The sequence below is a fragment of the Amaranthus tricolor genome, chromosome 4, assembly GCF_026212465.1.
Source record: "Amaranthus tricolor cultivar Red isolate AtriRed21 chromosome 4, ASM2621246v1, whole genome shotgun sequence".
In the NCBI taxonomy this organism is placed as follows: domain Eukaryota; kingdom Viridiplantae; phylum Streptophyta; class Magnoliopsida; order Caryophyllales; family Amaranthaceae; genus Amaranthus; species Amaranthus tricolor.
In genome coordinates this window covers 22,202,346-22,216,711 of record NC_080050.1, presented here as the reverse complement: position 1 = coordinate 22,216,711, position 14,366 = coordinate 22,202,346, and the positions used below count along the sequence as shown (strand labels likewise).

The following is a 14,366-nucleotide window of genomic DNA, read 5'->3' as shown; positions in this document are numbered from 1 at the left end:
GAAGTTGTAATCTTTATTTGTGGTTGTTAAGCTCTAGCAATAACAATTGAGTAGCCTCAATGGAGTGAAAACTGTGGGTGGAAGACAAAGAGTTTAAGAGAAAAAGAAGAGTCGAGCATTTACTGTATCAAGTGCAAAGAATAAGTAGTAAGTGTAGAGATTTACCATAAATGTAGAGTAATATTCAAAGAAAAATTAGTAAAACACCTATACTACCGATTGCAAGTAAATTTGAGAGTCTTAGAGCATTAAACCCCAATAGATATAATTTTCCCTAATTTAAAAGTTATAATCTAAGTGTTAGCTTTGATCTGCCATTTTTTAATATTCTTTGATATATTGTTTTAGACATTATAAATGCAAATCTTGAGAATTAAAATTTCATTCACTTATTTTGGATAGCCTAGATCAGCTATGAAGCAGCGAAGTCCTACCTTTGATTAGATTAGTGACAAATCCAAAAATACACAAAATTCTAGTTAAGGTGATTGAAAAATCACGGCCGTTTTAAAATCCTGGCAAAAAGAAATTCCAAATGCTTTTACTCCAACATGTTAAAGTAAGCTTCTTTTTTTTTAAAAAAAAAAAGTCAAAAATATATGAATTATTACAATTTAGTTACTTCTTATTTTGTGAGTGCAACAGGGGGATGTAATGAAATTGAAGAGTGCATTGTTTGATGATGGTATTGGAGCCTATATGATTTGATTCAACAAAATAGAGAATATATCATCACTAATCTAATTTCGCAACCTGTTAATCAAATATATCAAAAACCTGCATGAAAGGATCTAGCAAGTTTCTTTGAAGGAAAAGATATTTTAAATCGGATAGTCGAGTTTACATCTCTCAAAGTCACAACCCTTAGAGGTAATATCAAATTTCTATACACCTTTATACTTTCATTTTTAGCATAATTAGTCCATTTACCCTATATCCTTTGAAAATTGGTTATTCTATAGGTTTTAGCCTTTCTACTACCATGGCTTCTTTTATCATAGTTGAACCAATAGACCTAAAGTTGAATCTCTAACTCAGTGGTATAGTTCAAATTCCTTTGCATATAATAGATTCATTAATTTACCTAAAGGTCCAGAGCTCTAATGAGAGGCAACTCTACACACAACTCATTGTCATGGTCGAATCAACTTTGCTCTTGCGCAAAGTAAAATCACGTGTGAGTATGTGACTTTGCTTATGCACAAGAAAGAGCAAATCTTGAAGGCCCAAACAACAGCTAATGAACGAGAATTTGCAATAATTGTTGCCATAAAAGCAAAAATGGTAATATTAAATTTAAAATAATAGTTTTTGTTTATAATAAAGCAGTATGCATTGAATGCATCTATTAAATGTAGATTCAAACTGAGTTTCAACTTTCACTTCATAAAATAGTTGCATTAAGATTTTGTTTCTTGTTAGATACAAAGGGTAGTAAAACAACTTAAAATTCCATTCTTTTCCAATAAATTGAATAAATGTTTGATTATTATTTAAAATTTTTATAACTTTGATTCATCACAAATTTTATCACATTTTCTGTTTTATTTTTCCCTATTTTTGGGTGACAAATTAAAATAAAAGAAGTGTAGAACTTAGAATTTAAATGGTGAGTTATCTGAATGCATCAAGTGCGAAAACTAGCAAAACATGCATTGGGTTGTTTTATGTCTAGGGTATAGTTTTTATTTATACTAAAACAACGCATTGATTGCATCTATCGACTGTAGAGGTTCTGACACAATTCAAGAACAACGCTATTGGATTAAAGCTTCAATATGCTTTTTCAGCTATACAGACATTTGTAAGTTTTTAGCCTACGATGGGTGCAACCAAAAAGTTTACAAAACAAAATACCAAACTTTTGAATGTCCTTACTGCACCAAAAGAGAATCAATTTCTATGCCAAGGTAAGCATAGAATTAATATGTATTCAACTAAAGTTTACAATTGTTATAGCCATGCTTTCTAAGCATATGTTTAAACTATTTAGGATCGCCTTGTCCTTTATAGCAGATGACAGCGCCGGAGAAATACAACTAACAGCGTTTAGTGACACAATAGCTAAGTTGCTTGGCAAAACAATAGATGAAATCTATAAACCTAATAATGATGTAAGACAATATTGCCCTAATTCCTTTTAGTTGTTCGTACAAAAGAAAATAGAAACGTATACGAATTGTGATATGTTATGATTTTTAATAGGAGGACTTAGCAACATTAGAATAAATGATTAAGGCACTTGATCTAAAGCCTCTTTTCATTTACCTTGTTTTGACATCAGCACTGTCTAAAAATGGTGTGTTGAAGTGGACATTTAAATCCATCTCAGTAGAAACAAATAACGTGAACACTGAGCCACAACAGACAAGTTCTACATCATAGCATACTCACACAAAACCAACACAACTAAAATTGTAATCAGTTTCTACTGACAATGAAGCTCCAAAAAATGTTTACACACCAACCAAATATACAGCACCATCTGATGCTATCACGTCGTCTCAGTCTACACTAGTATCACCTTTGAAAAGTGATGCTACACCAGCTGTCACACCATAGATAAAAAAAAAAAGAAGGTGCTTCTAAAACTACTTCCAAGGTGCTTTTTTTTAGAATCCAAGGTGCCTTTGATAGATACATCAGACACTAAATTGTTGCAAGATGGTCACACACCATCTAATTCTACAACTACATCACCAATGGTTGTTGCTGCGGACAGTGAAATACCACAAGAAGTTGTCACAACATCTCGGCCTGCTCTTATATCACCTTTGCTCAAGTGTATTATACTCATTCTTGCATTTTGTTTGGATGTCTTACATCTAATAGGGTAGCTGTGATGACTTTCGATGATCTATAGTTCATGTTTGTGAACCAAATGGGTGACTTACACCTAGATGCCTACCTGGTTTTAGAGATTTATAAAAAATATATTTAGACTAAAGTTTATTTGTTTTTCTTGTAACGTCACGTGCCTAGCACGCACGGGGACAACTAGTTACTTAGAAAAAAAAAATGACTCTTGCATTTAGACCATCTCACTTAGGTACGATCTTTTATAAAAGTTACTATTTGTTAATAAGATAAAATCTAAGCGCTGTCGTATTTCCAAATAACTCTTGAATAAGACCGTACAATGAGACCTATTCATAAAGTGACACTTTTAAAAAACTAAAGTGAGTTTTAATATCTAAAGTGTCAATTTTAATTTTTAACGTCTAGAATTAAACAATTAAAAATAAAATATTCAAGTATCATTATAAATTCCCCTCAAAAAAAAGTATCATTATAAATTTTTTAATTAATTTAGTGATATTATTTAGGATAATTTAATACTGTCTTACGATCGGACCGCGTTAAAGCAGAATTTGGACTTATTTCTTGTCTACGCTACGAATATTAGGCTTTTGTTTTAAAGTTTTACGCAAAGAAGCGTAAATAAGGACACGCATAGGCACAGCACAAAACGAAAAAAGCAGAGAAGAACCGCAACCCCACAATTTCACAGCTTGAGAAGAGTTAAAGAAGAGAAAATCAAATGGCGAGTGGAGCAGGAGGAGCTGCAGGAGGAGGCAAAGTGTCCTTCAAGATCATACTGACATCCGATCCAAAGCTTCCTTTCAAAGTGTAAGTTTTCTGTTCCACAATTGCTGGTTTCTTAATTCGATTTGACCAACAAATTGAGTTGTTGAATGATTAATTCTCCAATTATAAACAGATTTAGCGTGCCGGAGGCTGCACCTTTCACGGCGGTCCTCAAATTCGCCGCCGAGGAATTCAAGGTTCCTCCTCAAACCAGCGCTATCATCACCAATGGTAATTTATCGATTTACATCTTTCGTTTTACTGATATTGGATTGCATAATTTTGTAGATGGGAATTCAATTCATTCAAAACTATGTTCTTTGATCTTTCTGTTCAGAATTTTGATCGATACCCACAATTTTGGTTATAGAGGTTGCTATTTGAATTTTTATTGATGAACTAGTTGATAACATTTGTCTGAGCTTCTATCTTCCTTGATTTTCCTTTCTTTGACAATCTGGAATACACTTTGTATCAACCAACTATAGATCAAATTCTGAAATGAGAGGCACTCTCACTCACCAAAGATCACAACATAGAGTTTAAGTGGGTGTTTTGATGTGTATTAGTTGTAGGAAGTAGGAACTAAGTATGCAAGTAACTAATGAATAACAACAATGAACAATCAAATAAAGAGACAAAACAAGATTTTAGGTGTATCACCAATCTTGAGCTACATTCCAGCCTATGATTATATTATTGTGTTTTAAGGACAAATACAAAACTTAAATGAATTACAAATGGAGGTTAAATGTAGGAAGATAGGAGCTAATGAGGGAGAATACTAAGCAATGATAGTCTCTTTACAAACAAGACTTTGGCACACTAAACAAAGATCTAGAACTAGTGTATAGGCAAAAGTAGGACATAGAAGTTTCAAGGGAATAGGCCAACATCACAAGCAAAAAACGGAGGCATAATGTGTACTCCTGCTTGTGCTCGTTCGAGCACATAGCCGCTCGGGCTGCCAGCTCCTGTTTTCTCCTTTGTTGTGTGCAACGTGTCTCATGGTCCCCATTTGGTCCCCTTACACGTTTTGAACTTATCCTATGTTTGATGGGGATATACTCCTTGCTCTCAAAGCCTTCACCCATACGAAGAGTACAATGTAGTAACGTAATATCTTGGTACTCCTTCAACCAATCCCAAAGGTGTACTTTGGTACTCTTCTTTCCAACACTAACATGTTTGATTAATACTCTTAATCTTGTCCTAATTACTAGGTGAACCAAGTCACCTATAATCTTCACAAACTCTTTTATATTTGTTTTAAAATAAGACTTTACTCCATGATCAAGCTGAGTTATGCAATAAATTGCATCCTTTAAAGGTTATTTAGCAGGACAAATCATTTAGGCAATTGGTAATGTAATGCTATTGTGCTCTTGCAATACTACTCGCTATAACTCAAAAAGAGGAAGGAATGCAATATGTCAATTAGACGTCTAATCCTTTAAAAGATCACACTGTGTATATGGACATGTGGTGTGTTCTTTTCTTTCTTAGTATCTCCGAAACAAATTAATGGTGTTTAATATAACTTAAAAGCCCCTATTCATGTTTTATTTACATCCAGTCCGATAGTGCATCTCAGCAAATTTTATAGTCATTTATCTTGCAAAATCAGTTGAACTGGCATGAATATACTTTTTATTGATAAAACAATAGATTATTATGCAATAATGACCATGAATGCTGATACAGAATATTCAACATTTACTTATCAATTAGTAGTATGATCGCTAACGCTGTGTTACAATATAATATTATAGATTTTCCACTGAATGCTTATCACAAATTCTAATTCCAAAGGATTAGAACTTTTTCTTCCTTGTGCCTAGCTGTCAATTATTGAGAATGCATTTCCCCCCTTAGCAAATGTGTTGATCTTCCCCGTCAAGTTATATTTGAAGGAGTTTTGGAGTTCAAGGAACACCAATGTTATTCTGAGGAGGCTTTCAAAACATAAGAAATTTTTGGACAAATTTAAATCCATGTTTGGACAAATAATTTTTCATTTATGTTCCTTTATTAGAAATATAATTTTCTATTCTATTATCTGAACTAGTGGAGCTTCATAATTTTTGAATTGGAATTCATAATTTGTATTTTGTTCTATCTCCGTCCCATTTGCTACATTTATCATTTTTGGATGCCTAATGATTTTGCTAAATTTTCTTTTTTGGATTTATCTTCACCCAATTCATTGTCCACATATATCTTCTCCCTTTTATCATTCAAACAAATTTTCTTTTTCAGTTAATCTTTCAATTCATAAAACATAGGAGTACTCTTTTATCAGGGATTTCCTATAATAAATTAAATTTTAAGGAGGAATTAGTAAGATGAAAAAAGTACTTTTACGTTGGTTTGGCATTTTTATTCTAGAAAAAAGTTTATCTCACTTCTAATCCATATCACTGTCTAAACTTTGTCATTTTTAACTCCATGCTAACTCGCAAACCTATGCAAGTTTTGTCTTGCTCAAAAAATCTCAAAATCTTGCTAAAATGTTCTTGGATTACCTTTAAAATCAAATAACCCACACTATACGTTTTCTTTTTATGATCCCGAAACAAAAAAAAAAAATAATCATGGTGGTGGTGTTAGTTGAAGCCCTTAAATTCATTTGTTTGCTAAAAAATCAAAGCAAAGACAAAGGTTTTTGATTAATTTTGTTGATTTTTTTACTAAATTTATAAATCTATTTTTCATATCTGAAAATCGAAAAAATTAATAGGAAAGAGAAGTAATGTTATTGGCAATGGCAAGTACAATTTAATTGATGGTTAATTTATAAGATGGTTATGGACGTGAGTGTAACCGCCTTGAATTATGAAGGCAAACACTAACTGGAATTTATTATTAATCAAGCGGAAGCTTACTTTTGCCAACACAATTAAGGGGTTACTTAAAGGTCAAACCAATATCCGAGCAATATAACGGAAGTCTTAACTGTCCAAAATATAGGAAAATTGCAACCAAATCGAAATAAGTCAAAAGTTCAAATTACATCCTTAAATTAGTCTAAATCTAAACTAATAGTCTCTCAAATAAAATAACGAGATCTAAACAAAAGGGGAGTCATACTCCAACTCAGGTTCATCTTCCGCTCGCATATCCATTCTCCGTCGAGGTGCCATAGGGTTTTACTCTAAAAGCAAAACCATTGGAAAAACATACAGAGCATAGTATCAGTAAAAAGGCTGAGTATAAACACACTGGTGTCCGTCAAACAAGTTATTAGAATCTCTTTTTTTTTATGAGTAAATTCATTTTGAAATATGCTTTTTCATTTGATAAATCATATTATGATTCAAATCCAGTTCAATGGCTCTATAGTCATTTCAAATTCTCATTTTTCATCATAAATGATAAGATCTCAATAGATCCAAATCAATTTCAAACTCATATCATAAGTTTACATGGGTACTCTGTGAGTCATCCTGTGACTCGTTTGGTAGTCGGTCTACCGTCCGCGACATGTCCGGCAAGTGTAACACAATGGTATTGTGAACAATAAGCGCTCAACATTGGTGAGCCGTTTAATCATGCACACAACATTTGCTGTGGCATATGTACCCGCCATTTAGGCTAAAACATTTTTTTGTACATAATATATATCTTGTAATTTTAATAGCATTTGAAAGTCAAAAGTATCAACTTTTTCAATATGATAAACATCTTTTATTTGCACATAGCAAAACATACTTTATTTGCGACTTAGCAAAATCAAATCATAATATTTCCCACATGGGTAAAACATGCTTAGCATAATCATATCATTAAACATAACCTTTGTATTATATTGGGGCATCACTAGCATGTATGGAAATGCATTGTAACAAAAAGTAATTAAAGTTCAATACAATGTTTTTTTTTTTTAAGGAAACCACTAAAATGTTTCGTTTTAATCCTTCTTAAAGTAAATATAACTTTAAAGGGTTTTGAAATTCATTTAAAACAACTAGAATATGATTCATAAGTCTATAAAATCATTACAACAGAAGATTTCATAAAACATTATTTTCTTAAATACGAGATAGTTTTGCCGGTAATAAAATCGATAATTGATTTACAAAGTAAATATTAATTCTCCAACAAGGCCCAAATTAATCAAGTCATTATAATACCTTATTTAAAATGAATTTAAGGTTGTCCCATCAGATTATAATTGGTTATGCGAATTTATAACGATCTTACAATTACTTTCGACAATTTGGATATTTTTCTAGTTATTTAAATGGTGTCTTAAATCCGTAAAATTTATAAACCATCTAATTTAAACTTAATTTATACTATGAGGCAGTAGGTTATTAATATAATTATAAATTTTTTATATAGGTCTATTTTTACCCAAATTTAATTAACAATATTACACTTTTTAATAAATAAACATTGTCTATTAATTTGATAAATTAGTAAATAATTAATAATTTATTATATAAAATTATACCAAAGTTCCAGAAGTCATATAATATGTTTATTAGGCTATTTGAACTTATAAAACTCATGTATGATGTTTTATTATTTTGTATAGACATTTTATCGATAAATAGGATAAAATATGTTTAAAATTATTTGAGTCCAAATAAAATATTATAAAAAATTATATGATATTCCAGAAGCTATTTTAAGGGGTATAAAATTTTAAATAACCATTAAAAATCATGTGGGGTATTTTTAATAATTAATATCGTTATTTTACCGATAAATCGAATAAAATTTATTTAAGTCCATATATGGTCACGAAAATCCATATAAATTTTTGAACATGTATCTACTGTTTATATAAGTGTCTCATAAAATTTTCATGTCCAAAAGACGTCATTTAGTTTTTATTTTATATTTTACCGTTTTCAAACTTACCGATTATTAATAACCGAGTAAAAATTATTAAGGTCCTTAAATGTCAACGAAACCTTCCCAAACTTTTACCAATTTTACCTACTGTCCATATGAGTATGTGATAAAAATTTCAAGTCCATATGTCTTTGTTTGGTAATTATTTTATATTTTACCATTTTACAATTTACCGTTAAACAATTTAACGATTATTCAAAAATAATAAAAAAAAAATTCCAAACTAAATATATTCTGGCCAAATCTTGTTGGAGACATTATAATATGTTTTTATTAATTATTTTTGATGATGAAAAGTTCATCTAATACCATGTTTTATAGTAAGAGTATTTAACACTTTAAAATCCATTAAAATATCAATTTAACGAATAATCTCAACAAAAAGTAGCTACTGAAAATTTCTTTTAAAATGAATTTCAAATATTTTCAAATTCATATAATCATTTCCATCACAATAACTTTCACAAAGTAGTGTTAAACATGCCTTTAAACATACAATAATTTATAAAATCAACATGCATGATGCCCACAATAATAATACATGTAATAAATTATTCCATACTCAAATTTATCATTTTGACATCATTTTTCAAGATTTAAGAACTTCTCTTTGGGAATTTTTTTTTTTTTTTTTTTAAAAAAAAAGTTTATACACAAACTTTCCCAACTTGTTCTTAAATCCTTTAAAAATCACCCCATGTGACATACCTCGACTCCAAGCCTATATAATTATTCCGTAAGCTCCCACGTAAGCTCCTACGCGTTCTTAGATGTGGTTCTAACTTCGGGTCCTTGCCCTTCAAGTCTCAACTCCAACTCTTCAACTAAACCTATTGCATTCATCCAAAAATCAATAATAATTTTGGATTTCTAACATGCACTTAACTTCCCTAGTTAGAGTTGTCAAACTAATACTTGTGATGATTTTAACATATTTGGAGTATACTTATTATGTTGAGCAACATACTTAATTAAGTCCATAATTTTACTTGAATCCTTTAAGTAACAAAATTTATATGTTTGTGGAAAAACATCTTCTTACTTTCTATTGTGGAAAAACATCTTCTTACTTTCTATTGTGGCCGATTTTTATAGATTTATAAGTGATGATTTTCTTAGTTTAGAGATAAAATACTCATTTTATAATGATCTTAGTTTATTGAAAGATTCATGTAAAAAAAATGTTTTACATGAACAAGTTTTAACAAAACTAGTGGAATAAAGAAATGAACATAACTTACTCTATACTTGATGGATTTCTTCAAGTTTGGTGTCTATGGAAAGCTCTTAAGATGAAGATTATTTTTATGGGAGATTTGAGTTTATAAACATAAATTTTCAGAAGTTTTAGATGGGTTTTTGAAGAAGATTTGATGAGAAAATAAGGTGTTTTTGCTAGGAATTGTAAGATTGAACTTTAACTTTGCTTATGAATGAAATAAGGAGTAAAATGAAGAGTGAAAGAAGGTTGATGGAGCTGAAAATATGGACAGCAAATATGTATTGATTTATTATGTTTGCATGCTTGTTATGATGGTGTTTTTGGGTAAGAACAATAGGGGCTTTGGGTAGAGAGTTTGGTGGAGTGTGCAAGTGAGTTTTGGGGCTAAAAGAGGGCTAGTATGACAGCTAGGGGCTGCTGTTTTGGGGCTGGTTTGAGGTGATTTATGTCCCCAATTTGGTCTAATATGGTGTAAGAAAGGTTTATCTAAGATAGTTTAAGGTTTGGGTAAAAATTGTTGTACATGTAACAAGTTATGTAACTTGTACTTCATGTTTAAAAATCACTGCATATGTGTGAAATATTTAATTTACTCCCATCATGGTTACATAATATGCTTGGGTAATAAAATTTTTTTTTATTTTTCGAACTGTTATGGGTAGTTGCTCAACTTTAAGTTTAACCTCCAAAGTTCACGTTACTTGTCACGATTCATAATCATGTTACGAATTAACAAGTTTCTAATCATCGTAGAGATTTTTCAAATTACTACCATCACTAATTAAATTATAATTAGTAACGAACAAATATATAAGAAAAATTAGGCGCTAAAAACGACTAATGTGAGTAATTCTCACAACTTTCTATGGATGTTGAAAAAAGGATGAGGTGAAAATTTTATTCTAGGGTGCCTAGCTAAAATATTTACACCTTAATTGGGAGTATATAATACTTTTGGATTTTATTCTTTGAATTTTTTTTCTCTTTATTAGGACTCTTAATCAACCTGTAAAATATTACAAATAATACAAATAAAACAATATAAGTTACAAGTTATATTTGTATTTGCATTTTATGGATGATAATGGACTCCTTGCTTTGTTGATCACCAAATAGACATAATTTGAAGGTTGGTTTGCAACACTTAAGTCACTCGAAAATGTGATAACTAATTGTAGGCTATAATCTTTTTGTGATATTTCACCACAACGGTACTTGGAAAAATGAAGTGACATGCACAATGAGATACAAACAATCTCATTACATACTTAGTACAAAGTATGCCATGAAATGATTATGTGTGTAAGAAGATGATAAATACAAAAACATTATAAAGATTTAAGTAAGTTCTTTATTTTTTTCATTGGTAGAGAGAATAGGAACAAAACTTGTGTATGAAAGCATATGTCTAGTACTCTAGTTGTTTTTAATACCACATGCATGTCCTCTATTTATAGGAATGTTGCATGATTTCATCCCTTACCTTCATGAAACAACACAACCTTAATTAATGTCTTGATAACTGATGAAAACATCAATAAAAAATGAACGAACACATGCTTACGAAGAATGCACTTATCCAGGAAAATAGATAATTCGTTCACGAAATATTGTGTCTATACAGGTGTGCTCGAATGAGCACATGCCAAAATCCAAAGAACATAAAATTTCTAAAATTTTGTCTCACCAAAACCGAAGTGCTCATTCGAGCCCATCATGCTTTTGCACTTGTTTTGCTTCGTTCGTTGTGTTCTTGCTTCGTATGTTATATACTTGGACCTAATGCCAAAAGCTTTATATTTCTCATTGAATTCATAGTACTCTAGGGATATCCTAACATGCTCTAAATGTTCCAACATAAAAATCGCTCCCTCACTATTTATCTCTTAGTACCTCCATTCGAAGGGACCCCTTTACAGTCATATACGGTGATAAAATGGTGTTCTGGCATAATTTTCTAATATTGTATTCTATGTTTGAATTTTTTGCTTGTTAGTGGTCAGTAGTACATACTTCTCTTTGGACTTGTAACTTATAGATATATAGTGGGTTCAAAGGCACTTAAAGTGTTAACTAGTATTTGGCTTGCTGTGGAAGTTCAAGTATTAATTTACAGTTTATGCATTCTGGAACATGTTGCCTGCTAGACTTCTTGATCTCAATATCTTATTATGCTATAATTTAATACGTTCTTGATATTTTTTGAGTATTATGCCTTTCTTGTTTTCTTATTGGTTTCAACTAAATATAATATAATTTTTTTCTCTCTTTTATACAGATGGTGTTGGTATTAATCCTCAACAAAGTGCAGGTAATAAAAGTTTGTCTTTTTTCTTGTTGTATTTCGCTCCTCCTTTCCATTGGCAATTAATAGGTTTTTAATGCCTTATAAGTTGATATTATGCTCACTCACTACATGTTCAATTAGACATTTTAAGATCTAAATTGTCGGTAGTAAACTAGTAATGTAGGCAATTGTATGTGAATCGTGAACTTGAAGTTTGAACACAGAATTAAGTAGACCGTATCTGTAATTATGTTCTTGGGAGGATGATCTGTTATCTTGTCGTTAATATGTGAATCTTGTTGCTTTGTCCTCCTACATATTTCCTTTCTTGTGCAGTGTAGCTGCTTTTCTTGAAGTTGGTACGAATAGTTAAAAGTTCTTTTCATCCTTATTTAAAGACAAACGATGTATGTTAGCTAAGTTTGCCATATCTTTACTTATAATAGGTTGACTGCTTAAACATTTTGAACTGTAAGAGCTAAGCGTGAGTGATTGACTCCAGATTTCCTTTGTTTACATTATCAAACATGGGCTACACGGTTAATCTGAAATATTAGTGCATAAGCACAATGGTCAATATGATTGATCATATGTCCAAAAAAATATGATTAATCTAGAATTTAACATTCATTGCGAGTCATGAATGTTAAAGCTGCCAAAAGAATAATTTTTTTTTGTTGTTGTATGGCCTCTTAAAAGGGTATTATTTACTGTCAGTTGAGTGATCAGGAATTTCAGAGGTTTTTAAGACAATTGTAATTTTTTAGCCCACAATTAAATCTTGGCACAACTATCCCACCTCTTTTTAGAGATATTATGTCCAGACAGGAAGGGTAATATTTATATGCCCTGTCTGGGAATAGTCTAGGTTTGTAGTTGTCCTGAGTCATATATTTGTGTCTCCGGATGTGTGACTGTATGTAGCATGACTGGCAAACTGGTTTTTGGCTGAATTATCACAGTTTATCAACATTCAACATATTTTGCTCCTTGGGATAAGTTAGTACCCTTGATCATTAGGGAGAAAAAGCATTTGATTGGGTTTCTAGTGATTGTGAAACTTTAGGCATTAATAATGATGAGAACGTAAAAGAAAAGGGTGCTTTGTTTATTGAGCATCTCTTTTGTTATAAAACCATAGTGCATTAATTCGTGGGTTTCAGTTGAAGTTCAGGTTCCCATGTAAATCCTTGGCCTTCAGTTTGATTGGTTTCTTGTGATCATGAAACATTGTTACTTGTGCTTGTCCTTGTGTTTACACTGCAAAGTGATATTTATTTGTTTTAATTTTTTTTTTCGCATTTTGAATGCACCATTATTTGCAGTCTTGGCTGTGTTGTATTGTGTAAGATTACATTTGCAGCGTTTTTAGCTTTTACTGCTAGGTTCTCGCTATATCCCTCTTTTGGCCAACTGCTGAGTGCTTGTGCAACTTAGTTTTAGTGATCAAAAGCATGTCTGTTAACCAAGGCATTCACTATTTGTTTACTTATCATGACATTTGGATATATATAGGGAATGTGTTCCTGAAGCATGGATCTGAATTGAGGCTGATTCCCCGTGATAGAGTTGGTAGTCTGCAGATCTCCTTCTAGATGATATCATCATAAGAATTCGCAATGTTCTCTTTGTATTCATATTCTAGACTTTCTGCTCTATAGTTTGCAGCATCTAACAGACTTCTCATTGCTCAAAATCTACGTCAATAATAATAATGTTATAAATAATAAGATTCACCTATGGCTTTGGGATAATTAAATGGATTAGAAGTTGTACATGTAGCTAATTGTTTTAATATTCAACTTGCTTAACCGAGAGAAATATAGAGACCTTAACATCCTGAGAATAGGAAATGGTTTAATCAGAAACAGCAATTCAGGAACGACTTTGAGATGCTAAATTGGTTGATACTGTATCGACAAGTACTACTATGCATTTTGTCCTGTCACTCATTTGCCCACCGTTTAATTATGACTCTCCTATTAATTTTTTTTTTATATTTCTATTTATATTAGGAACTCGCATTTTCTTTTTTTTTTTTTATTTTCAAAATTAATTTTTTTTTTATCTCATCAACTTAGTTTTATGTGTTTTTTTATAAATTTTATTCTGGCCCTAACAAAAATCAAAATCTCTCAAAAATAATCATATAGCAAGTAGCAACAGTGTTAATAGATGGTATTCAAGCAAGGAAGAATTTAGAGGAATGAAACTAAGCTAGTTGATACAGATTTTGTTGTAACAAATTGATAACATGTAAATGGTGCACTTACAACTTTTCATTCTTTATAGTTCATAACAATTTGTGTTGATCTATAATGACTTAGTTAGAGTTGTTGAGTCATCAGAGGGTATGCCAATATTCCCCTCAAGCTTGGGGTGATGTCAATTATGCCGAACTTGGAT

At 31.1% G+C, this 14,366-nt stretch overlaps 1 protein-coding gene across 1 annotated transcript; it reads left to right on the top strand.

Annotated features, from left to right (window-relative positions):
- The first annotated feature begins 3,375 nt into the window (after window positions 1-3,375).
- Window positions 3,376-13,741, top strand: LOC130811514 (ubiquitin-fold modifier 1). Its single transcript, XM_057677838.1, has 4 exons — window positions 3,376-3,630; window positions 3,722-3,819; window positions 11,952-11,984; window positions 13,476-13,741. The coding sequence occupies exons 1-4, from the start codon at window positions 3,542-3,544 to the stop codon at window positions 13,553-13,555; spliced, it is 300 nt and encodes a 99-aa protein (XP_057533821.1). The 5' UTR covers window positions 3,376-3,541; the 3' UTR covers window positions 13,556-13,741.
- The last annotated feature ends 625 nt before the right edge of the window (window positions 13,742-14,366 follow it).